The sequence below is a fragment of the Asterias amurensis genome, chromosome 8 (genome assembly GCF_032118995.1).
Source record: "Asterias amurensis chromosome 8, ASM3211899v1".
NCBI classification, from domain to species: domain Eukaryota; kingdom Metazoa; phylum Echinodermata; class Asteroidea; order Forcipulatida; family Asteriidae; genus Asterias; species Asterias amurensis.
In genome coordinates, this window is record NC_092655.1 from 7,510,268 (window position 1) to 7,537,987 (window position 27,720).

Here is a 27,720-nt window from a genome sequence, read left to right on the forward strand (position 1 = left end):
ACACTTTGACAGTGCTTCACATTCAAATATTTGTGTGGAGTGTTCCAACTGACACAAACTTAACAATCAGTGAGCCTTAATTTTCCACTTATCCATTCCGTTGTTGTTTACCATTTATTTGTCCTCAAAGGTAGGGTCATACTTTGGTAACAACCCAAAAAATAATTGTGTAATTTCTATTAGAAAGCTTATTGTCATAAAGATGGTACTTGTGATAAAGCATCCTGCAGCATGATTTCGTCTGAAATGCCCCATGTTGATTAGACATCAATAAGAATATTTGAATCTGAGGAGCAGTTCATGCATGAATCATTTATAAGATTTTTGGGTGATGGTGTCTGTTCTGTGTTCATCAATGGGCTCAAGACTCTTGTGAAATTTCCCTGAAAGTTGTTGTTGCTGTTTTTAGCAAGTAGACACTGTACTCATCTGAAACTTTCACAGTATCATTGTGTCTTTCTTGATAATTTGGTCTACAAATCAGCATTACATTGACAATAGCCAAACGGTGACCCTACTTTTAAAAACATAATTTGTTGTTTTCTTTTTGTTCATTTTGTGCATGCAGAGATGGAAGTAAGTTATCAAAGCGTCAGGGGGATATCTATGTGCAACATTTTAAGGTTAGTCTTAAGAACAAAACATATTTAACAGTAATGAAGATTTACAATTGCTCTAAAAGTAGTTGGTTTTACAAATAGCTTGTGTGGTTTTGTACAGTGACTAGTTTGAATAAAATTCCTCCTTAAGGGAAAACATTAATAAAAAGATTTAAAAGCTGCATTATGTGAGAGGTAGAGTTGTCATCATCTTTTCATTCAGGTCAAGACTCAAGTCAAGTCCAGGGTTCAAGTTAGACAGTGCCCAAAGTTACCACATTGTAAATGATCAACCTACATTTGACCTCTTTCAAGTCTTTGAGGGTACTCTGGCATTTTAGATCAGTGACATCTTTTGCATCAAGGTTTATTTTCATATTTACGAGATTTGAAATAAAACAAAATGAGCAAGTAACATGAGGTTTTCAAACATGCTGCTTCCACTTGATGCAGTGGACCTTCTCATAAAGTGTTAATGCTGTTTTTTTTTTTTTTTTTTTTGTGGGTTTTTTTCAGGATGCAGGTTTCTTGCCAGAGGCTCTTGTCAATTTCATCACATTTTGTGGCTCAGGCTTTCAGGAGAATCGAGAAATGAGAAACATGCAGCAACTTATCCAACAGGTTGGTCTAGTAGAAATCAACTAAGATTGATTGTAGGTCAATTACATGTGAATGGCCAAAAAGGCGAAGCCAAGGGGGATATCGTATTTGCGTCATCAGCGCCCGGCGCAAAACACGCACCGACGCGCCTTTTGGTCGGAAAGTGTGTGACGAACATATTGTTTTTATTTTGTTCTTCTACTTTCATCGTTTTGGAGAAAGTTTAGAAAGAGGAGGAGAAACAGCAAACAACAAACGGCAGAAAGGGTATCTAGCTAATGATCTTACATTGTTTCCTAGACTTTGGTGATTTGTTTACCTAAAAACACACATTTTCTGTTGTCATCTCTTCACTCGCCCATTGCTGTACACGTGTTTTCGCTTGCGTTTTCACAGATTTTGCCTACGGTTTGGGGTAGAGTCTGGTGCCGTCACAATTACGGTATCTGGACGTTGATTTCCATGGGTGCTGTCCGTCTATAGGTTCTTTATGTCTGTGCTTCCAACGCACAATGATGTGGCAATCCAACCAAGTAGGTGTAGCGGCCAGTTCTGACATGGTCTAAGCCATTTCCAACTTGCAGCTATGGCTGTGGCTTCTGGTCACAACTTCACACAAACACATGCCACGCTGCTGCCACAGCCCTTGTGTTGTCTAGACTGGATTATTGTAACTCTCTCCTCAATGGTATTAAGCAAGCTGACATTGACCGTCTACAAAGGCTCCAAAACAATGCTGCTCGTATTATTTTCTTGCACACGCATCCACTCTTCTCAAACAATTACACTGGTTACCAGTTAAACAACGCATCACCTTCAAAACATCAGTGAACATGCACAAAGCACTCTCTAACGTACTTCCACAATACCTTACAGAGTCGTTAAATTTCAACAAACCTGGCCGGAGTGGGCTGCCAGAATCTTACAATCCCTCGCACACACAAAATGGCAGGGGACCGGTCCTTTTCAGTCGCTGGTCCCCGGTGCTGGAACGCCCTACCAAGTCATATTCGGAACACCAACACACTCCAGAAATTCAAGAGTAAATTAAAAACACATCTGTTCTCATAATCGTCTTTTCCGTAGCACTCTTCCAGCGCATTGAATGTAAAATGCGCTTTATAAGTCTCATTTATTATTATTATTATTATTATTATTATTATTATTATTATTATTATTATTATTATTATTATTATTATTATTTCATTTTATCACAGCATGCAAAAGAAAGATGTTATTTTCCTTTGTGCCGGTAACTCCTCGAGTCGGGCTACGTCCCGTAGCCTTAGATCTCAAGAGTCTTTCTCAGGATCCTCGCTGTTCCCAAAAGCGCTGCCTTCTGCAACAGATCTACCCTCACATTTGTCCCTATTTCATCTAGATGTTTCCCCAGTGCTTTGGGAATGGTGCCAAGTGCTCCAACCACCACGGGGACTACTTTTACCTTTACCTGCCAAATCTTACGAAGTTCCCTAGCCAGGTCCTGGTACTTCTCGATCTTTTCCATCTCCTTCGAAGCTACCCTTATATCACCTGGCACAGCTATGTCAATGAGATGACACATCTTCTTCGTCTTATCTAATAGCACAACATCCGGACGCCTATGTGGTATAACATGATCGGTCTGAATGTTAAAGTCCCAAAGGATCTTGACCTGGTCGGTCTCTACAACTTTTTCCGGAACATGTTCGTACCATTTCGCAAGCACTTTGACACCATACTTCTTACACAGATCCCAGTGAATCACCTTGGCCAGCTTGTCATGTCTTCCTTTGTACTCCGTTTGGGCCATCTTACTGCATTTGCTAACAATATGAAATACAGTCTCCTCTGCTTTATTGCACATTCTACACATAGGAGAGACGTTTGCTTTCTCTATCCTTGCCTTCATTACATTTGTCCTTAGAGACTGGTCTTGCGCCGCAGTAATCAAGCCCTCTGTTTCCTTCTTTAGTTCTCCACTCTTTAACCAATTCCATGACTTGCTGCTGGCCACTTCCTCAGTACACCTCAAGAACCGGCCATGAAGTGGTTTGTTCCTCCAATCCTTATGTCTTTCCTCCTTCCTTTCCCTCTTGTATTCCTTCGGCCCAACTTCGTCTGCCCTCGTGTACCTTTGTCCAACTTTCAACAGGCTCTCCTCGGTCCTCCTGACATGACAATGCAAGCTTCTGCGCTCGATGTTAACACTGTCCGCCACGCTAAACAACCCCCTTCCACCCTCTGACCTCGGAAGATAGAGTCTACTAACATTTGACCGCGGGTGTAGCATGCCATTATTATTATAGCATTATTATAGCATTATGATAGCATTATTATAGCATTATTATTATAGCATTATTATTAGCATTATTATTATAGCATTATTATAGCATTATTATTATAGCATTATTATTGTAGCATTATTATTATTATTATTATTATTATTATTATTATTATTATTATTATTATTATTATTATTATTATTATTATTATTATTATTATTATTATTATTGTTATTATTATTATTATTATTATTATTATTAATATTATTATTATTATTATTATTATTATTATTATTATTATTATTATTATTATTATTATTATTATTATTATTATTATTATTATTATTGTTATTATTATTATTATTATTATTATTATTATTATTATTATTATTATTATTATTATTATTATTATTATTATTATTATTATTATTATTATTATTATCATGCATTGAAGTATATAAGGCTGCCCTTGACAACAGCCAAAGCTGAAGCTGTAGCCGCCAGTTCTAACATGGTCTAAACCATTTCCAAGTCCAACTTGCAGCTATGGCTGTGGCTTGGTCACCACTTCATCATGCATTGAAGTAAAGGCTGCCCTGGCAACAACCTTAGTAACAGCCGCAGCCGCAGCCACCCAATTTGAATACAGTCTTAATGTCAAATCAAACCATGACTGGAAGGACAATATAATCTGGTCCTTTTTTAAGGAATTATCCAAAGATGTTTCATATCAATCTGGACTCTGGTGAACTGACAAAAATAACTGAAAAGTGAAATATTTTGTGTAAATAAATGTTTTGATGGTTGATAAAATGTTTACTTTTTATTTATTTGTTTTTCAAGTTTTCTTTAAGTCAAGTGTCTACCCATTCAGCAGTATTGGATATGGACTTACTACCTGATGTAAACAGGAGTCACATGATGCATCTCCTGACCAATGAGAAGGGGAGATGCAGACTTATTTCAGAGTTACGAGACAAGCTTGCCAGGCTAAAAACAGAGTAGGTGATGAACATTTATTGCATGGCACCAATTTGGTTGAAAACTCTAAGAAATTTGCTTTTTTTACTTTGTGTTAATGTTATAAGAGGTTGCAGCAGTCAATTTAAACTTGGTGTTTCCATATTCTGTAAAATAACTTTCTACTTCAGTTTAACTGATAGACATTTAACTACTCTCTTGGGTTACTAGCTTGTGCTGCACATGTATTTGCATTTCCTTGAGTCAACTGTTTGATGTACTTGTAGTAAATGTATCTCCTAATTTGTTGCCTTAATTTGTCGCTTATTGTAACCAGCCCATTTATTCTGTTGAATGGGCTATGGATGATATGGCTGTTTGTTTTTAAATACATTAAAATAGCCGCATCCCGTTCTTTGTTGAAGAAATTAAATATTTTGGTTTAACCACCAGACTTATTGTTTTCACTGATGCACTGCCGGTTTTAAACAGGCGGTTAAGAATTCGTCACTACACTTTTATTCCCTTATTCATGTCAATTGTGAATAATCCTAATGATTTTATTCTACATTATGATTGTTTTTAATAAGTGTCTTTTTTTCTGTCTAGAAGAGAAGATGGAAGTAGGGGAGAGACGATGGAACTTACAGATGAGTATCTCCTGAGGGTCCTTGAAGCAAGGAAGGTACGCTTAGCATTTTGTTATCCCACATTGTCAATAGCTGATCCATGCTTGAACTGGGCCCATTTACATAAAGCCTGTAAGCACAACAACTTGCTAAGCACAGACAAACATTGCTTAACAGAAACAGGTTACCAGCCAATATTACATGCACCACCCAATTATTGCTTATTAGCAAAGCAGTATTTCTGCTTAACAGCTAGAATATTGGGCCCTACTAGATAGTTGGCTATTTCAATAAGTCTTTTAACTGATCAGTTTATTGTCAATCATCACTTTATTAATATTCTTTATCCCCGATGCAAATTTAACATCTATTATATCGTTGCGGTGCCCGCTGCCAAAACATAGGATTCGAACTGCCTCTAGCTACCGGGCAACCTCGGTAGTCTAGTTGGTGAGACACTGCTCTAGAATTGCAAGGGTCCTGGGTTCGAATCCCACCCGAGTAACATGCCTGTGATATTTTTTTACAAGACTCGGGAAAGTACTGAGTATACAGTGCTAACACACATCGGTGTATGGGTAAAAACCAAAAATTATTATTCTTTATCCCCGATGCAAATTTAACATCTATTAAATCATCAGTTTGTTCACCGTGTTGAGAGTTGTTCAATATATACACAAATATAAATAGTAGTTGAAATTGTGTGTTATTTTTTCCTGATTCTTTAAGAGCCATATAAGCAGGATATACGATCTGTGTCAACCAGACTACAGTTATCTTTGGCTGAGACCAGATGGACGAAGGGAAGACTTTATTGCTGTTTCAGAGAATGCAGGTATATAAATCATCAATGCATTGTAGGGACAGACATTCGTTTCATGATGGAAACACTTTCACAGACTCTCAGTCACAAAAAACCAGTAGTAAAGGTTTGGACAAACGTTAGGCTACATGAACATTGGCCTGGTAACTGCAATCATGTAAAAGGGCAAGGCAGAATTGACTTATCAAAAGGGCATCTCCTTGAGGCAACTTAATTTCTACTGATTAATACATTTTAAAGGGGGCACCAAGGCAATGGCAAGGCGCATTGAAGTAATCGCCTTTGTTGCCTCCATGAAGTATCATGCTTGCTACTTCTCCCTTTCCTTAGCAAGTTTTACATTGATTCAAACACACCTCTCATGACTGGACTCCCTGTGGTCTAGCATTCAAGATAGCTGTTACTAGAATGCAGGGATGTTGACTCAAATCCAACCCAAATAAAATAGTCTTTGGATTTAAATTTTCACATGCCGAGGTAAAGCACTGAATGCAGTGCTTGGAGTAAACATTCAGTGCGGATTACACCAAAAAATAATATTCAATTTCACCTATTTCGACAATCTTGACAAGGCAGAGGCTTATTGGCTTAAAACTAACTTAATTAACTTGATCAAATAATTAACAGATGAATTTGTTCACCTTTTGTTGACAGAAATTATTTTGAGTGAGGCCTGCCAGGAGATTGAAGGCCTACCAGAGAATGTTTATGAAGATGTAAAGGAGTTATCAGCGCAATTGAGAAGATCTAGTGACAGGCTCCAAGGAGTGCCTTATGCTGTCTACATGAAGGTGCTACGACTTGCACTCAGTAATCTTAAGGTTATTCAAACTTTCCTCTATTCAGTTGAATTATTGGAATTGCAAAATGATGCTATTTGCAGTTTATCTTTTCCCCCTCAGATCAATATAGGCTGAAGGGTATTGTAACTAACTATGACTTCTATCCATCTACCATCGATCCCTCTGGGTTTTTGTTTCCAGACAATAATTCCAGTTTGAAGTGACCCTTGATTGTAACTTGGGTTAGGGTGTCCTTGCATGCCTTGGGGAAAGGAAATTGGGATTGCTCTATGGTTATAGGGTGGAAAGGTGAATGGTTTTTGGACTGTTAATCTGGTTAGAGATGACATTGGACTTGTAATGGACGGTGGTTGCCCTTTGGGCAAGTTGTTGAAAAGTCTACGTTGTTGTGGTGTGTCATGGCAGAGTGGTTAAGAGCATGGGATTCAAACTCTGGTGTTTCTGATCAGCAAAGTGTAAGTTAAAATCCCTGTTGTGGCACATGTGTCTTTAAGCAAGACACTTAACAATGATAGCCTTGTACGTTGTGTATTGCTCCCAAAAGAACCCTGTGCACTTATCAAAAAGAGAAGGGATTCGCCACTGTGTTCCTTATTTGATTGGCAACGTATTGCGCCACAACACCTTGTAAAGCCCGGTTCATACTTCCTGCGAATGCGATGCGTATTCGCATTCACAGGAAGTATGAACCGGGTTTAAACCATTACATGGTGCTATGTAAAAGGAGTAGGTCTCATAATTCAAGCATAGTCAAAACTGTTAAGTACTTGGTTTCCATTTTTTTAATATGATCATTTGTTGTTGTTTTTAACAGCGAGGAGCAAGTGTGGCAGAAATGATGTCAGTTCTAGGAAAGTCTGAGGTTGTGCAACGGTTAAATGCATCATTGCAGAGTGTTGTCCAAGATGCTACATGAAGTGTTAGCAGATGATTCCAGTTACCAGACTGCTCTTCCATTGCTAATAACAGACAGTTTAAGCCTAACAAGTTTAAGCCTAACAAGCCAACATATGGACTTTTTGCCCAAATTAACTCTTGGCCACAATAAATGCTGTACATGTATATTACTGTATTATGCAAAAAGCTATCAGGCCTGGCATCATCCTCTCTGTGCAGGAGCTCTAGAGGGCGCATGTTAATTAGCGAATAACAGTGCGAGGACCCGGTCTTCACTGCGTGGTAAGACCGGGTTGGTGGCTGGCACCATCAGACATGTTCAGGGGCCATATTTTAGCTTTTGATGGTTCCTGTCAATAACATTACTGATACTTTGAGACCACTGACTCTTTTAAGTAATGGTCTTTTCAGCGCCTCACTGGGGTCACAGGAGACAAATGATTGGCTGATAGCTGTTCTTTGTGCGTTAAAACGGGCGCATGCGCTCAGCGTCCATGTAGCATGTCGCTGTAAACAAGACCATATATGGACAAATGAGATATTACGCGCGCACCCGTTCCCTCAAAATTGATACATTTTCAGCGCGTACGTGCAAGTGCGCGAAGTTGCAATGAAACTTACATGAATATAAATAAGCATGTGATACAGAGCATGCAACGCGCAAACTAATTTTACACAATGTCTGCTGATTTAGGGGCCACTTAATCGCTTTTTTCCAAAGCCCATCTTTATATCGCCCGTTAATACACCCCCACGTGACAGGGTTATGACCAATCAGAGACTTGAAACCGTCCAAGGTATTTATTACTAGCTGATGAATTGAGTTGCAAAGCAGCCCAAAGAACACAAGGCTTAGACTGACTTTCCTTGCCCAAATAACTCTTTGCAACAAGTAAATCAAGGATGTGATAGATGTTACTAGGCCTGACATTATCTGCTTGTGCATGAACACTAGAGGGCGCTTGTTATTATTTCAGAACTGATATAACGTAAGAAGTTAAAAATAAAAGTGAAGGGTGTAGTGTTCTCCTATAAGATGCATTAGTTTACCACATTATGTTATGTGTGAAAATTGAACCTAGGCTCATCTTCAAGCATGGTCTGTGGAACTTGGAAGGTACAATATCCCACAATTGACCTTTTCCAACCATACATAACACGTAGTTTACTGGAACATAATAATGAGTGCTTCAAGTGCTATGGTTATAACTGTGACTCCTGATGTAATGATCCTGCTGGGTTCTATATTCCTGCAGCAAAGCTGAGGGGAAATGAAACACTTGGGGACTCACATTATTACAATAATAATAAATAGTTTTAATATAGCGCTTAATCTAGGGGCGTCACAAAGTGCTATAGCACGAGAAAAAGCAGTAAATGTTTTATAACACTCTATACCCATACACTATCATGTTTGTCGACCACATCACAGGAATGCAACATCGAGAACCACGTTGTTTATTTATCAATTTCCCAAGAACCCAAACATTTTTCATCATTTTTTGTTCTCAAGTTGGCCACTGACATGACCAAGATGAGAAAAAGTGTTTGATATTTAAAAAAATGCTTGAACAATTTGGATGGTGTACATCGGGGCACATGTACATTACAATGGAGAGTTCATTCTACTGAACCATTTATATTCCATGGGAGCTCTAACACACTTCAGGGCATTCAAACAACATTCAAAATAATGACAAGAACCAATGTGGAGATTATCATTAATGATTTTAATAAAATTTATTTGTAAAGTCAAAAAATTTATTTTGTCTTTCCCAATGATTTACAATGTGACAAACTCGTGGTCTTTCTATTTCTCTCATTCCACTTAGACACACTACATATATCTGTGAATGTGGCAATTGACTAATTGTATTTTTAGGCTCTTGCTTTTTAAAGCCATTGGACCCTTTCGGTAAACAGTATTTTCCAAGGGCCACACTTCGTGTATCACAACTTATATATAAAACAACAAACCTGTGAAAATTTAGGCTCAATCAGTCATCGGAGTCGGGAGAAAATAATGGGCAAACCCATGAATGTTTCGCCGTGTCATGACATGTGTTTAAAATAAATCCGTAATTCTCAATATCGAGAATTGATATTGTTTACTGTTTCTCAAAAAGTAAAGCATTTCATGGAATAATATTTCAAGAGAAGTCTTTCACCACTACCTTCTGTAAGCCCTGTAAGTTATTTGTAAATCTGTGAACTTTTATTTTGTTTCTGTACCAAAAGGGTCCAATGGCTGTAAAGACTGAAAAAATCACTTCTCATGTTTTCCTGATGAACAAAAAATTTAATCTAAGCTAAACCTCAGTACATTTATAAATCTTCCAAGGTATGCGTTTTGAAATAAAACCTAGATTGTAGATGTGACTTGTTCTGTAGTGGAGCTAGTGGGCAAGGGATGACATTTTTGGGACTTCGTCCAGTGGTCCCCTGAATATTTTGAGCTCTGAATAACACAAGTAAATAATACTACAAAATAACTCTTTACACGATAAAATGAGTGTAACATTCATCTTGACTTCATGAAGCCCATATTGGCCAGTGGCTACCTTGAACCCAACCATGTTTGGACATCAAAGATAAATTTGCACCAAAAACAAACAGACCAGTATTTCACTTTGTCAGAATAAAACTAATGCATTCATTGAGGACACTTCACTAAAGATAAGTGCTGGTCAGAGGTATACCTTTGGTAGTTACTGCAAAGATACTTTATAAAAACCGACTTGGTAAAAAAGCACAGCTGATAATGTAATGTATAACTTTTACAGAAACAATTCTCTTCACCGAGGGGTGTAATGGCCAAGTGCATAAGAGCACTGGACTAAAACTCTGGTGCTTCTGTTCAGCAGAGTGTGGGTTTGAATCCTGGTTGTGAAACTTGTGTCCTTGAGCAAGACACTTAACTATAATTGCTTCTCTCCACCCAGGGTTAATTGGGTACCTGTGAGGGCAGAGATGGTTCCTATGACTGATATAGCTTAGTAGCACATATGTGTTGAGTATACACTCCCCAGGGAGCTGAGATGATTTAAGGAATGAAATCAATGGCCCAGTGACCAGGGTTCATAATGCTGGAATCACTTTGAGACGCCCTTCGGGTGTTCAAAGCACTATATCAAAAACGATTCTTAAAGGAACACATTGCCTTGGATCGGACGAGTTGGTCTATAAAAAGCATTTGTAAGCCCAGGATGGATCTATCTGCAGATCTTGAGCCAAGATGTAGACCAAGAAACTGCCATACAAAGGTCACTGAACCCACAATATACATGTATAATATGTACTATATGTTTTTGTACACATTTTGTAAGATTCTTTTTCGATTGACTTGTAGTTACAACTAATAATGAACTTTGTTTAATTCTTCCTGCAGACAAGACTTGTCCCTGGAGCTGAGGAACAATTACAGACTATGCTACAATGGAGTGGTATACATGTATGCGCAGATGAAGGTGCTAACTATAGGTATCAAACTTATTGTTGTCTAAATAACTTTGATACAAAGATATGTATATTATTATCCATTCTTGATGCTGAGCTGTGCATGCTTTCATTGCAACTGCAGTTCATGGCGCAGCAAGATCAAGCATTGCTGTCCAACTCGCCAAGAAACAAATTAAAAAGTTCAACATACAGGATGATGTACACACAACTCGGATGGGGGTCAACATTATTGTTACATTATTATTGGTTTGGTTGTTTTCATGTTCTAATGAAAAAGAATTGGTTCCTCGTGGTTTTTGGGGTGTTGGGGTATTTGTTTTGTCCTAAGTGCTTTGAGACACCTAGATAAAGTGTATCTTAAGGCCTGGGGCCAATTTCATAGAGCTGCTTAAGCAAAAAATTTGCTTAAGCACGAAAATTGCTCGCTTATTTTACACATGTTACTGGCCAAAATTGCATGTCATATACATTGCTTATGACTAGTATTTAGCTGTTGTTTACTTAGCATAACAATTGAGTGGAGTCTTGGCCGGTAATCTGATTTTACTAAGCAATGTATTTTTTGCTTAAGCAAAAATTTGTGCTTAAGCAGCTCTATGAAATTGGGCCCTGGTTACACAGACCTCGATAACATGAACGAAAACGAGAGCGTTAAAAATGCAGGCCCTCGATTGGTTAAATAATTAGCGCCGGCGTATTCTGCGTGGAGCAATTCAACCAATAGAATGTGTTCTCTTGTGTCATTATCATTATCGTTTTCGTTATTGCTGCAGTGTGACTCAGTCTTTAGCATACACACCTAGGTGTTGGATGAATTTCCATTGGATTGATCAGCAGGACCCTTGAGATACTCGTTCATGGTCACTGGCAAGTCATAGCTTTTTCATCTTAGAATTCGGGCTTCATGTTTGATTGATTTATTTGATTTTTTACAGGTCCCAATCAGGGTGGAGATTTTGGGCCATACAAACAGGTACAGTATTTATTTCTGTATGCTAAAGTTAAAGGCACGGGACACTATTGGTAATTACTCAAAACAATTGTTATCATAAAACCTACTTGATAATGACCAATGTAGAGCTGCTGTTGATAGTATAAAACATTGTGAGAAACAGCTTCCTCTGAAGTAACATAGTTTTTTTTTTAAGAAGTATAAATTTCTCACTAAAATATTTGTCAAGGTATCTGAAACCACACAACTTGTGCAACAAGGGTGTTTTTTCTTCCATTATTCTCTTGCAACTTCTACGATCAATTGAATTCAAATTTTCACATGTTTGTTAGTTTATAAATGCACTGGTCTTTGAAAGTTACCAAAGGTGTCTAGTGGCTTTAATCTTTCATGAGAATGACATTACGTTCATTTTGCATTTTAACATTCACTAGGCTGTCCACAAATTATTTGTCAAGTTTGAAGAAAATCTGAGTGAATTTACACCAGAGGTGTGATAACTTGGACGACAATGACCATCACCCAAATACCCCCAAATCCTTCACAAACCCCCCGCTTTACTCTTAGCATGTGGTCAGGTAAAACCACAAGACTTTTTCTTACGCTGCCAATAGAGGACCAGATTTAGACTTTTGAGTCACACAAATTGCAAAAGTTTGTTTTATTGTTGATTCTTGTTTATTGGGTGGTTATTGATGACATATCCAAAATCGGACAAGCATGTTTAACCTCTTGACCTTTGACCTAGTTATTTGTAAAGGGTCAATCGAGAACACAACTATGTTTTTTAGATTCTCAGGGTCGGGTTTCTATTCACCTCTAACACAAAACTTGTCCATAAAATGAATAGTTTTAGAGATAATTGACCTTAAAGGTTGCTAATTACCACCTAATTTAAATATGCAAATTAGGTCACTTCTGGCTTGAAACTCTTGTCCGATTTTGGATATGTCATCAATAACCACCCAATAAACAAGAATCAACAATAAAACAAACTTTTGCAATTTGTGTGACTCGACACACAAAATAATGTCTAAATCGGTCCTCTACAAGCGGAAAGTTACCAGGACTGGCTGTTATGTAGCTCCACCGTGCAATCCCACATGGACTTAAATTCTGCGACTTAAACACAGCCACCTTTGACCTAGTTTGCTTAGTTTTCGCTTGCTGAATTCTGCCCCAAATGCTTCGTTGACAAAGAAAGTGAAAATTGAATGCATGCTACTGATACACACAGAATACACACACTGCATACATATACACCGGATGATGGTCAGTGTAAACGAGACAGGGAACCATACTACAATTATCTACATCATGACACCATCAGTAAACAGCTATGTGTTTGTTCACAAACATGAAAGTTTGTGGATCTCTCAAAACATTTTGCATGCTTGATGAGACTAAGTTTTTATATGCGAGGGCAACAAATTGTATTCTTTAAAGTAAATGTATAAATTAATCTATAAATAATTGTAAGCTTATGAAATAGTGACATCTCTTGGTTAGTGCTACCTACATGTGCGTGTACCAAATTAATTTATTAATACGATTTAGACATTGTGCAAGTCGTTAGTCCTCTGAATTCGTTTTTAGGAACTCTTAATCTCTAGTTACTTTGTCATGTTTGTGTTTCTCTTTAGTCAGAGCGACTGAATTTGTACAAGAGTCACATTGAGACATTAGTTAAGGTAAGCCAATTACTACAAGTACATGTGTAAGTATTTTTCTTATTTAACTAGCGGGGGGGGGGGGGGGGGGGGGGCTAAATGATGACAAGTTATCAAATAAACAAGAGCATAATCTGATCAATTGCTTGATAATGCACTTGTTTTTTTAGTTTTTTTATGCAAGTCGCCAGACACACAAGGCATGACGGCCACTTCAAGGGGGCTACAATTAACTATTTTTTGCCAGGGGGCTACACATAATTAATTTTTGCCAGGGGCTGTTGCCACCTACTTCTGAGGCTGAAACGGGGTTACCCTCTTTACAGTTCAGACGGTTGTAGGCTTGGGTATCATCCATCAGAAGCCTGGCTGGTAGAGCAGAAAGCACTACCTCCCCAACTTTACGAAGCAATCATGGTTAAGTATCTTGCTTAAGGACACAAGTGTCTTGACCGAGACTCGAACCAACACTCTGTTGATCAAACACCAGAGCTTGAATCCGGTGCTGTTAACCGCTCGTCCATGACATGGCATAATTAAGCTGCTTTGCTTTATTTTCAGTCTGGCGCAGCCTACCACTGTTTTTGCTCAGAACAAAGACTTGAGCTGCTCTGTAAAGAAGCCTTGAGAAACAGGCAGGTTCCTCGATACGACAACAGGTGCAGACACCTAACATCCCATCAGGTACAAGACCACCGGCATTCTGGGAAGCTGAGTGTTATAAGATTTAATGTCAGTCAAATCCATTGATTAATTTATCAGTCATACAATCAGTCAGTAATCAGTCAATCAATCAATAATCAGTCGATCAATCAATCATTCAAGGGCAGTTATTCTAGTGTTTAATGCAACCAAAAATCAATCAGTCATCAATTAATCAATAAAACAATCAATTACATGTGGTGCTGTTACCAAATATATTCAGTAGGCAGTGATAATCTATAATTACTGAATGTCTATAAATTTGTATTTGTTTGCCTGATAAGTTGTTTTTTATTGTTCGTATTTGTTACATTTGACAAGATACGTACAAAGTCATAAAAGTCAACCAGAAAACCAAATTTCTAATACCTGTGGCGACTGTGTAATTACTCTTATGCGTTTGTAATGAATAGTGCGGTTTTGAGCCTAAATTACGGTTAAAACAATCGCAATGCAAAAAAACTTTTAAAAAGTTTACAAAATGATAAATAACTTTCCTCTCACATTTAGCTAGATGTAGAGACGGACTTGTTTGAGGATCTTGTTTATGGACGAACTCAACATGACACTCATCTCATAGAGGGTGACCCGGTAAGTAAAGTCAAGTTATTTACGAATAATGATGATTGTGGTACATGGTATCTGTGATTGGCATTCTCATATGTAGACAAACGCAAACTCTGTTTGATGTTTAGTTTCATTTTAATTCTTCTACAGGTGTTGATTAAAAGTGATGGTTTTCCAACGTACCATTTTGCCAATGTTGTTGATGATCATCTGATGGGGATTAGCCACGTACTGCGGGGCATGGTGAGTTTATCTAATCTGTGCCCAATTTCATAAATCTCTTAAGCATGAAAGTAATGCTTATCAAAATAACTTTCTGAGTAAAGAAAAAAGAAGCTTTTGCGTTTAATTTCCGCTAAACTAACTGATCCTACTGTACTGTTTTTTTGGTTTTTTTTGGATGAATGATGTTTCTGTCCTAACTAGTTTTATGATATTAAGACCATTAATGCATATTACAAAGCTTCTAAATCACACAAACTTGCTACACCCACCAAAACCTTGTCTTGCAGCAATAATATGTTACCATTAATAAAGGAAAATGAAATGAAGCACCGAGTATTATACTCTGTTAATATCCTAATTGATATCTAATTAATACATTTATTAGATTGTTTATTAGACCCTCTGCTACTTCAAACCGACCTCTTGCCATTGGGCTGTCCAGTGGAGTAGGTTTAGATACCTGTGATAGAATGCAGGGAGTGGCACTCCTACCCAAGTGTAGTATGCACTTGGAGTTTTTCCTGTCAGGACTTGGAAAGCATTCAACGTTCAGTCCTTTCACACATTAGTGAAGGGTAAACAAATTAATAATTTTAAATTCCTCTGTGAAAATAATTACATCTGCTAAACAGTCAACATTTTTAAAAGTTTTTCTTTTTTAAATGGATTATGTCATGTTATCAATTTCAAAAAAACTATTATAAGCACATAAGTCTGCTAAGCACCAACATGATATCTTAAGCAGTAAAACAGGTCTCCAACAAAAATAACATGTTGTGTCTGTTGTTGTTAACTGGTTCCAAGCGTAAATATGTTAAACGCAATACTTTTTTACTTTATACCTGGCTGGGAAATTAAGTTCAATCTTAAACTATGAAAACAATCCTCCAAGTCCAATATTTTTTTAAAGTACAGTTAATAAGCTACTTTCAAAACAGCTAAAGCACAACATTTTACATTTCTAATTACATTGCTTCCCCTAATGAATTCTTTTCCAGTGCAATGTCACATACCTGACAGAATTTACTAATGCTACCAGTGCAGTATTATAATTAGTTTTTATATTTTCAACCATTGTCACCAGGAATGGTTAACGTCTACACCAAAGCATCTGTCTCTTTACAAGGCCCTGGGATGGAGCCCACCTAAATTTGCTCATCTGCCTCTCTTACTCAATAGGTATGTAACCCTTCACAAAAATAGGTGTGTAACCCTTCACAAAAATAGGTGTGTAACCCTTCACAAAAATAGGTATGTAACCCTTCACAAAAATAGATATGTAACCCTTCACAAAAATAGGTAGGTAATCCTTCGCAAAAATAGGTATGTTACCATTCACAAAATGATCACAATTTAATTTTCTTGGCATGAAAATTCATCTATGTTGGTAATTGACACAAATAGTGTTTATCTTTTGACCACAACATTGGAAATATTTTAATAGATGCAATTTTTGACCAAAACTACAGTCTTCATCAATATAACAGGGATGTACATGTACGTAGCATCTTCGACATTGCAGACACGTGATTCCAACACCACGTCAAAGACTCCTGAAACAATCTTATCACAAGAAAACTGTTCTTGTGTAACTCACAATTTTTTTCAAGAATACAATTTTTAGCAGTGAGCACTTCATCCAAATAGGTGCAATAGTTGTTATTCATACACATCAACGTGTACACCATCTTTTAATATTTGTAATGAGTTGTTTACACAATTACATTTGAATAATTTTCCATGTTAGTTCAACTCTTCATATTATACAGCTGAAAATGAAGATGTCTCAAAGATCAAACGCTCATTGTCCACAACAGCTTGAATATAGTTCAGAATTAGCAAGCAGTCTTGGCGTTGCTCTTGGTGTTGTTTCATGATTATAGTACACTGTATACTTGACTCTGTCTTGAAACTGTCTCGAAACTTGTTGTTTTGCCTTTCTAGTAGATGTTAAGTTTGCATCAGGGATAAACGATGTTATTTTGTTTGACCCATTCACAGATGTGTGTAAATCACTTTGTACTTCTGCAAATAATATAGTATTTTCCCAAGCGTATTCAGTAATTTTCCACAAGAGCAATGTCCCATCTGAACTAACTGTGGTCAATATTGAAATAAAGTTTGTTAGTTTGGGGCAAAGGTCCAAATGACAGTAAGAAGGAAATATATTCTTTACCATGGCCACCCTATGTCTTTTATTTACTGTCCCCTACTCTTAGCATGTCTAATAGTCCACCAGCAATCTAGTTGTTTTGTTTCTGTTTGACGATGAAGAAGGTTGTGATAATAATGATCAGACAGAGACTGATTGCCCCAAGGACTATGAAGATGATTGCCAATGGACTCAGACCTACATCGGCTTATGCATCGTCTTTCATCATGGTACACAAGGGAAGGGTAGATGACCACTGTCCATTACTCTGGCAGGTTAAAGTGGGTAAACCCTTCTCCAGAGTAAATCCATCAAAGCATTTGACCTCCACAGTTGAGTTTACAAGATATACAGACCCTGTCATGATTGCATTGTCCACACTTCCAGGAAAACCACAACTGACAAGTTTGACTGAAGATTTCTGAATATTATCGATGATGCCAGTCACTAGTAGTGTTTCATTTGCAAAAGACAGGCTTCCAGTGGTCACAGCATCAAATATGCATTCAAGAGAACTTCCACACAAATCTTTGATCTCTGGACTTACATCATGTGGGTTTGGGACATCAAAAGTTGGCAAAAAATCAGGCAAATAGTAAGTGTTGTAGTCATATGGGGAAAGATAAGTGAATATGGATTCCTCTTTTACCACAAGCCAATGTAGCCCATATTTGTGGATTTCTTCCATGGAAGACTCTGGATTCATGATGGTACCATTTGGGAATTGAAAGTCGTCTTCTGGATCTCCATTCAGGTTACCCAGAAGTCCTTGGACTTGGTCTTTGAACTTTTCATTCAGCTGTGCCGTAAATGACATAAAGTCATGTTTGATGTACACGATGATGGCAATACCAGCATTGAATGCAATTCTGATTTCAGAGAAGTCGGATGTAAAACTTAATCGAAAGCCTCTGAAGTGGTAAACTTTGACAAGGCTTGACCTCATGAGTAGTTGTTCACCATCTACAAGAACCAGCACCTCATTGGAGTTAGAAATCTGTACCTGGACAGTAGAAGAGTCGTTCATCTGGACAACAAAAGCAGTGTACACACAGGCATTAGTTTGGTGGTATACCTCCATGCGGGATTGGAAGATGAGGTCATGAAGTATCGAGGAAGCCATCAGGAACTCTCCAGCCCCATTGAAGGTGAACCTCTTGCCGTCTAGACTTGTTATGTGAGGATCTCCAGTCCCTGCTGCTGGCAAAGGAGGGACGTATTTAGAGCAGTCATCAGATGGACGGTACTTGTAGTACGTCTTGCAGTTATGTGTAAATTTACAACAGCCAAACCATGGCAGCACATCATACCATTGATGTTTCCAGAAATGATCCTCAGGACTGTATCGATCAGCAGTGCCACCCCCTGGGGGACCTATGAGTATGTTACCATCCTTGGCATAGCAGCACTGTTGGCCAGATCCAAGAGATGATGATGTGGTTGACCTAAAGCAGTCTTTTGCTCCAGGATGGTAGAAAGAAATAAACTCATTTGATAAGACAAAGTTAAGAGAATCTACACTGGCCTGGGCAAAGGTGCATGGACATGGTGGTAAGCCTTTAGGAACATTCTTTAACCTTTCTAGGAACATTGAGCAGGATTTAGGCAGGAACTTTGTAACACGATTCACTCCAGAGTAAAATCTGTTTGGGCTGCTCTGTTGGCCATTTGGTTGCAGGTAAAAAGCTACAAGTGATGGCCATCCCGTAGTTAAGCTTTTGTCATTTATCAACTCTATAGAGATCTGAATCTTGCCATTGTTCAAGACATTGTTCATGAGGGAAACTCCTTCTAGAAGGACTGGATGGCCATCCCCGTTGTAATCAGAATCTTGCATTATGATATTCACTGTCTCTATTCCCTCACCTACACTGTAAGGGTCCCATGTTAAGAAAAGATCATCATCTTTTGTTAAGTCAATAACTCCGTTTCCAGTTGATGTCTGCGTTTGATTGACTGTGATAAGTGGAGGCAAGTATTCTTCTGATGTAATATAGACAACACCAGAGTAAGGAAATGTCTTTCCTTCATCCACAGACACATAGACTGAAGTAAATCCATTCATGTAAAAGGTTGGTGTAATCCAGACGGTGGTGTAGGAATCAACAGAGTATCCAGACACCAAGATATTCCCAATACCTGTTAAAAATTTGCATTTTGAGGTTTTGTATGATTGAACTTCATCTTGCAAGCATGGTAAAGTTATCTTAAAAGTTTCACCACCAAGTTCTCTTAGGTAGTATGTGGAAAAGTGGAGGATTTGCCCGTTACTTGGAAGGGATAAACCTGCAGCATAGCCATATGATCTATAACCTTCGTAGCCATGAACCATAACAGACAATGGTGATGAAAGAGGATCAGTTTGCTCTACAAAATACACCCCTTCTCCTTTAGGGAGTTGGACAGAGAGTGCCGTGTAGTTTGTATTTGGAACTTTGTTTTCATGTACGGGTATTTGAGATCCATTTATTGGAGAGCCATTGAGATGCACAGTCTCCTGTGCATTTGTCTTGACAACCATGCTGATAAAATTGAAGTATCCTCCAGAATCTGCTCTAGCATTGGGTGGGGTCACAAAACCAAACACATACCCAAACTGTTCTATAGCAGGAACCTGTATCAGGGAATATTGTACTTGATTATTCTTAATGGACTGAAGCATCTGCAACATTAGAGTTGGCTGGCTTGAAGAAACCAGACCAGATCCTGAAAGCCAACCCTCCCAAACCTCCCCTGCGTTCAAATTCAGAGTCCCAATCTTTGGGATGGTAACACTGGTGCCGCTGAAGTAAGCAATTATCTGATAGAAGTTTTGATTGGTACTTTGGAATGCTGTGTAGATATGATTCTGTCCCCAACTCTTGACTGGTATGAATTGTTCCTTCAACCTGTACCATCTACAGCTAGTAAATGTAGCAATGGGTTTGTTGGCTTGAATGAGACTTCCAGTAAAGTCCTGGGATCCTTGTATGTGAATGGCTTCTAATCTGTCAACCATGAAGTTCAGCTGATCACCTGGACTGTATGACTGCCCTTCAAATGTTACTGGTCCACGTAGGGTTACTTGAACTGAAGTGGAATTTTCTGTACCGATTACAGCAAAGTTGGCTCTTGTAGAAAATAAGCCTGGTGTTACGATGTACTGCAAGCCAAGGCTGCTTACCGGTATGCCAAGAAAGCCATCTGTTGTGTAAAGGTGGTTGTATGATAAACCATACACTGAAACCTCACTGGTGGCTGTTACCTCAATACCTTTGAAGCTTCTTTCTGTACCATTCATAAGCAGCTCTGTAGATACATTTGTTATTCTGTACCCTCCAGCCTCAAGATCAAATCTTTCATATAGAGGCTGACCCTCCACATGGTGCTTGCTGCTTATAGTCACAGTGGTTTGCTGATCACTAAACGCCACTACAACTATGGAAAGGTGTATGTCATCGAAAATAGTGTCCCACCAGTTAAAAGGGAAATCAACGAAGCCAAGGATGAAATTTTTACCTCTGGATATGCCAAAGCATTTTGGCTGCTTGTCCAGAGTCGATGGATTGTCAACCTTTACCTGTTCAGATGTGGCTAGTATCAATAAAACCAGTAACCACAGTCCTTGACACTTCAGGCTCTCCATCCTGAAAAACAAAAATCATGCAAAAACATCGCTTTTAATCACCATGCACAAAGTTTGGATGTTTGTATTCTTAGTAACCTATGCAAACTTTTTTTGTACAGTGCTGTCTGTAGTTGAGTCCCTGTTGTTCAAATTTTGAGTTTGAGTCTGATCCACTGAGTCAAAATTAACTATAACCATGCTCAATTGCCTTGAAACTCTTTAAAAACCTGCCCAAAAAGAAGAATTTCAGGTGAAAATGACCCATGACCTTTGACCTCAGTTTAAGGTAACTGAAGCAGGGTTGAGATTCTTCCGACTTTTGGCGGAATTCCGACATTTGAATTTTAGAAATCCAACCTTTTTTTCCACTTCCAACATTTTGACTTTCCCTCTTTTACCTGTTTTATTTTAAGAATTGGGCCCTGATTAAGCGGGCCCTGGACATGCTGGACCCCGGCCGTAAGAGACTTCGCGCTGCGCGCTCGTGTTCGCACACACTATGATGGAATATTGACATTTCCAATCAACTGAATCTTTTTCCTGTTTTTTTTATCATATCACCCATTCTCATGCCTGATTTCAATTGATTATTTCAGACCTACGATAAATTTTCAGACCTTTTAATTTTTGAAGAATCTCATCCCTGCTAAAGGTCAATAGAAAAAATGGCAACATCATTTTTATTGATCTAGGGACCCATAAGAATGCATTTATAATGGTTGCCATAAATTAACATGAAATTTCAACGGGACCCGAAATCTGTACATTGCTGGCCCTCCTACTATTATTTGTTTTGCATGCAATTTCAGCCATTTCCATCAATTTCTGTTAGACTATAGTGACCAGATTTGCTCAATTGTATTATATTAAAAGCAAAACCAAATTATTTTAAAGGCAGGGGATCGATCTCCATTGGGTAATGAATCAATTTACACTTAAAAATCATCTTTCAGGAAAATAAAGGTAAGAAAACAAGCACAAACTTCAAACTGCCTCTAGCTATCAGGCAATCTCAGTAGTCTAGTTGGTAAGACACTGCTCTAGAATTGCAGGGGTCATGGGTTCAAATCACACCCGAGTAATATGCCTGTGATAATTTTTCACATGACTCAGGGGGGGGGGGGAGTACTGAGTATACAGTGCTAACACACATCAATGTATGGTATAAAAAAAAAACATTAATAACCTTTATCCCCGATGCAAATTTAACATTAAGTATAAAAACTTGCAAAAAAAACATTTGTCTTTAAAATTAAAACCGATAAACTTAACATGTATGTCAGCGTGGCTTTATGAGTGTCGTTCTGTCCAGGACTATATCCAACCAATCATGAAGGTAGAAAATATTCATAGACCAATCAACTTAAACAAAAAAAAACACACACACAGCAATGACCAGCCTATCTAGCCTGTCATTTCAAGTCTAAGATTGTGCTTTAATAGTTTTGTCTGTAGTGGTAATGCAAAACCCTATTCAAAAGGTTTGTTTTAAGAAGAGGGCGCTGTTTCAGGTGGGCAAAAAACCACCATCACAGACTTGAACATGACTTTATCTCTGACTAACAAATGGGGTTAGTGGTTGATAAGTAAAGGCCAGGCAACGCACCGACGGAAACCAAAATGTTTCATTATTGACATTTTACAAAGGGAATGAAAGTATTTTTATTTTTTTTCCAGGTCTGAAGCTGGTATCATAATAATAAAAATATGAATAATAATACTACATTTATAATGGGCCATCTATCTAGTGTACAAGACACTATTCAGAGCAAGGAACCAAACAACAAAACATCTACATGTACAAAAAAAAAGAAAAACAGAATACAATGACAATTATACAATGAATAATCTTAGTCAAGACAATTACAAGCAAAGTGTTTGTGGATTTAATTAAAGACACTGAGCACTATTGGTAATTGTGGAAGTGTCGTGGCCGAGCGGTTAAGAGCACCGAATTCAAACTCAGGTGTTTCTGATCAGCAGAGTGTGGGTTCGAATCCCCAGCCGTGACACTGTGTCGTTGAGCAAGACACTTAACTATTGCTTGTCCTTCGGATGGGACGTAAAGCCGTTGGTCCCATGTGTTGTGTAACGCATGTAAAAGAACCCAGTCCACTTATCGAAAAGAGAAGGGGTTCGCCCCGGTGTTCCTGGTTGTGGCTGCTTATTGCGCCATAGCACATTGTAAACCCTTATAAGGTGCTAAATAATTGGGTCTCAGAATTCATCACTGCAATAACATATCTTTCTTAAAGTTTGTATATACTCAGCGCCTTGAGTACCTTGTTTGGTAGATATGTGCGCTATATAAGACTTCGATATTATTATATAAGACTTTGATATTATTGTGTAAGACTAGCCTTCACAGTTGGTGTATCTCAACAATGCATAAAATAACAAACCTGTGAATATTTGAGCTCAAGCGGTCGTGGAAGTTGCGAGATAATGAAAGTAAAAAACACCCTTGTCACCCAAAGTTGTGTGCTTTCAGATGCTTGATTTTGAGACCTCAAATTCTAAATTTGAGGTCTCAAATTCAAATTAGTGGAAGATTACTTCTTTCTTGAAAACTACATTACTAGTGGAGCCGTTTCTCACAATGTTTTACTATCAACCTCTCTCCATTACTCGTTACCAAGAAAGGTTTTATGCTAATAATTATTTTGAGTAATTACCATACCAATAGTGGGCTTTTAAATGAGTTTTCAGCAAGTTTTTAAGGAATGATAGAGTACTACAGCATCTGATGTTGTTAGGTGAAGTGTTCCAAAGTTTAGTAGCACAAGCGGAAAAGGCACGGTTCCCATATGATGAGGAAGTGTTAGGAATAGTTCAAAGGGACTTAGCAGAAGAACAATTGAGTGCGAGAGGGTGCATACTGACTTCAAATAGTACAATCTACTTTTACAGAGTGCATTCAGAAAAATTGAAGATTGTTAATCTACCACCTAATCAGTAGGCAAGGGACTTCTACTTTTGCTTTGTGGATCAGGGGACTGCATTCAATTATCTTTCCTTCCACAGCAGTTAAAGGCAGTGGACACTATACTGGTAATTCGCAAAGACTAGCCATTACAGTTGGTGTATCTCAACATATGCATAAAATAACAAACCTGTGAAAATTTGAGCTCAATCGGTCATCGAAGTTGCGAGATAATAATGAAAGAAACAAACACCCCTGTCACACGTAGTTGTACTCTGTGCTTTCAGATTCTTTATTTCGAGACCTCAAGTTCTAAATCTGAGGTCTCAAAATCAAATTCGTGAAAAAATTCTTTCTTTTTCGAAAACTACAGAACTACTACTACAAAACTACTACTATCAACCTCCCCCATTACTCGTAACCAAGTAAGGTTTGACGCTAATAAATATTTTGAGTAATTACGTATAGGATAATGCCCGAGGTGTGCGCCATTCGTGGGTAAGAATGACCCGAGGGCGAAGCCCGAGGGCCATTCGTACCCACGAATGGCGCGTTCACCGAGGGCATTATGTGACTTAACCCACACCTGTGACGTCATGCTATTGTTAAAATCGCTTCATTATTTCGCAAGAATGGCGCGATATTGTTTAATTTTTAAGTCAATTGTTTGTATGTATCACGTAAGCTTGTTCACTCCAGTGAACACCACTGGTGGTGTGTGAACAATGGACGAAGACCAACATTTAGGAAATAATGCTCGTTCCTTCGATAGTGGCATCATAGATCGGGAGCGAAAGTGGCAGCAGATAAGTGATTTTGTTTCTTGACTTTAAGTAAATTTATACAAGTTAGTGATAGAAACAGACTATCAGATGATGTTGTAGCCGACTTTCTCGTTCTACAAAAAACCCAAAATGTGAAGATAAAAGAAGTGACCTACCCGCGTACAAGCCTGTAGTTTCAGATTTGTTTTTAATAAACAAATTTAAGCTACCTTTATGATCAACAATTTCAGTTGAATTCCTGTTATTTTATGATGATATTAAAAAAATTATCTTTGCAATCTTAAATTTTAGGGACTTTACTCACTTACCATGTTTGTGTATGATAAACTAAGCATTTTGAATTAATAAAAACAAAAACAAAAATACTGGTTAAAATGAAATTGATTTATCTGACTTTAAGACCTGCTTAAATTACTGTTGTTCTGTAATTATTTTTTAACATCTCAGCTAAATTATAATTTAATAATGTAGCTGTTCACTTGTGGAAAGTGTTAACGATCATTTTGCAATACATGTGTAGCTCTATTAACCTGTGTTAAAAACCATTAAAAACAAAATAATATATGGTCCATGGCGTCATTGACTTCATTTACTTTATTCCCAAACTCTTTTATGCACAATGGGTGAATAGATGTACCCATCGCGCCATTCGTGCAAAATAATGCAGCGATTTAACAATAGCATGACGTCACAGGTGTGGGTTAATAATAGTGTACAATGCCTTTCCAATCTAATCTGTCATCAGTGGACAAACAGAAGAACAGAAGTTGGATTTGAAACTTTGTATGGTGGAAGAGGTTTGTGAACACATTGTGAATATCACTTCATAAGAACAATGATTATTTTCATTTCATATGATTTACTCTTATCATAAAACAAGCCAAAACATTTAGACATGATTTGCAAAATCAAAATAAGCATTGTGACTGGGCTCAAAATCCATACCAAAGATGCCTATTTCTCACTATATTCCTTTCCTGAATACTCCGACTACATAAAATGTTTTTTTTAAATTGTAACTTGCACAAACTTCCTTAGAGTTACAATGTCCTTACCTTTTCTGCTGACTAGCACTTAATAAAGAGTAGGCTTTCGGTGTTTTGGAGAAAGCTTAGCTGCGTTACACTACAGACCGTTCCTTTGCAAATTGTGACTTCCAGCAGACAGTGTCCCACTGTGGAAACTGGGGTTTGGAAGGACTATGACCTATTGGAACTGGGTGGTCTTCAGTGAGAAATCCCCTTGTCATTATTAATGTTATTCTTTATCTGGCAAAGTTGTTCGTCGGCTGTCCAAGTTCCAATGAACAAAGATCAAGTGTTGTTTTGCAGAAATCATAGTAACAGATGTTAAATTTGCATCGGGATAAAGAATATTAATAGATATAAATTTTTGTTTATATATTTTTTTAACCCATACATCAATATGTGTTAGCACTGTATAGTTCATAATTACTGTAATTTATTCAATGTTGTATGTACATACACATACAATTGCGTGTGTACATGTATAATGTATGGCTTTCTCACTTTTCATCTTGAGGTTGTGAATGTTACATGGAGCATAAATGATGACCCGGGGTGTTTTTTTTTAATACAAAATAACAAAACTCCATCAGAATTGACCAAAATCTGAATAACAACAACATATGTAAATATATCCTTATTGTTTTTTTTAATGACCATGTGATGCTGAAACCAAGGTTTTTACAGAGTGAGGACATGATTGCTTCCATTCTTAAATGTTCAACCAATAGAGATGGGTGGGTTTCCAGCTGGTATGAAATAATAATACTCAACATTTGTATAGCACTTCATGCACATTGTCTCTAAGGTGTGCAGCGTTATGTTCTATAGGTATACTGAGTTATGTTTAAATATAATAGGACCCATTGAAGTACAAAGCTTATAATGTAATGGTTTACAACGTTCTGTGGCGCAATCTGCAGCCAGTCCTACCAGAAAACTCCGGGGGAGGGAATGGAAATGTACATTGATCTCTGTGCATACACACAGGTTAAAGGTACATGTAATAACCATTTAGTACATTGTTCTATTTCACTGTGGTACTTGACTGGTGCATTTGTATCCATGGTAACTGCCCATGATATAAATCTCTCTAACTGAAGTTTGGAAAGAACCAGGGTTTGGGCAATTGCATATAACAATCGGTTGCTGTATGGTCTTCCATTGTATTTTACAGCAATCGCTTTGTTTTAAATGCATAATTGCATAGTAACAAACAACGAATCTGACTGCCCAAATGGCGCAAATAAGATGATTGTTTGAGGTCAATACTTTTCAGACGACTCACTTTATCAGACAACTCATCTTACTTTTTCTTTTAGATGTTAAAAATTCAATAACACATCAGCTTTAAGGAAGACAAAATACATTTTAAACTTCTGGTTTTTACAGGACCAAATTTACCATTACGAACCTGTGAAAATATGTCAAATTAAAGTGACCCCTCATTTGAAATCATCAAAGAATGTGTATAAATTACATAGTCAGGAAAGTTTGTGCTGTTGAATAACCAGCTTTATTTCAATGTGACAGTTGACAGTGATGATTTGTTGGATCTTACAAATGATTTATCCTAAACGTTGACAGTGCTTCATATTTCAATATTTCTGTGGAGTGTTCCAACTAACACAAACTTGATAATCAGTGAGCCATATTTTTCAACTAATCCATTTAATTGTTGTTTACCATTCATTTGTCCTCAAAGGTAGGGTCATACTTTGGTAACAACCCAGAAAATAATTGTGTAATTTCTATTAGAAAGCTTATTGTCATAAAGATGGTACTAGTTATAAAGCATCCTGCAGCATGATTTCATCTGAAATGCCCCACGTTGATTAGACATCAATAAGAATATTTGAATCTGAGGAGCAGTTCATGCATGAATCATTTATAAGGTTTTTGAGTGATGGTGTCTGTTCTGTGTTCATCAATGGGCTCAAGACTCTTGTGAAATTTCCCTGAAACTTTCACAGTATCATTGTGTCTTTCTTGATAATTTGGTCTACAAATCAGCATTACATTGACAATAGCCAAACGGTGACTCTACTTTTAACATGTACGCGCTAATCCACCAATCA

The 27,720-nt window shown here is 37.6% G+C and overlaps 1 protein-coding gene and 1 pseudogene across 1 annotated transcript; one reads left to right on the forward strand and one right to left on the reverse strand.

The window, feature by feature from the left end:
• Positions 1-27,720, forward strand: part of LOC139940892 (uncharacterized) — a 75,472-nt pseudogene that overhangs the window by 13,834 nt on the left and 33,918 nt on the right.
• Positions 16,465-25,775, reverse strand: LOC139940890 (sushi domain-containing protein 2-like). Its single transcript, XM_071937267.1, has 2 exons — positions 25,673-25,775; positions 16,465-20,928 (listed from the first exon to the last, which is right to left on the reverse strand). Exon 2 carries the CDS (start codon positions 20,925-20,927, stop codon positions 17,511-17,513), a length of 3,417 nt encoding a protein of 1,138 aa, XP_071793368.1. The 5' UTR covers position 20,928; positions 25,673-25,775; the 3' UTR covers positions 16,465-17,510.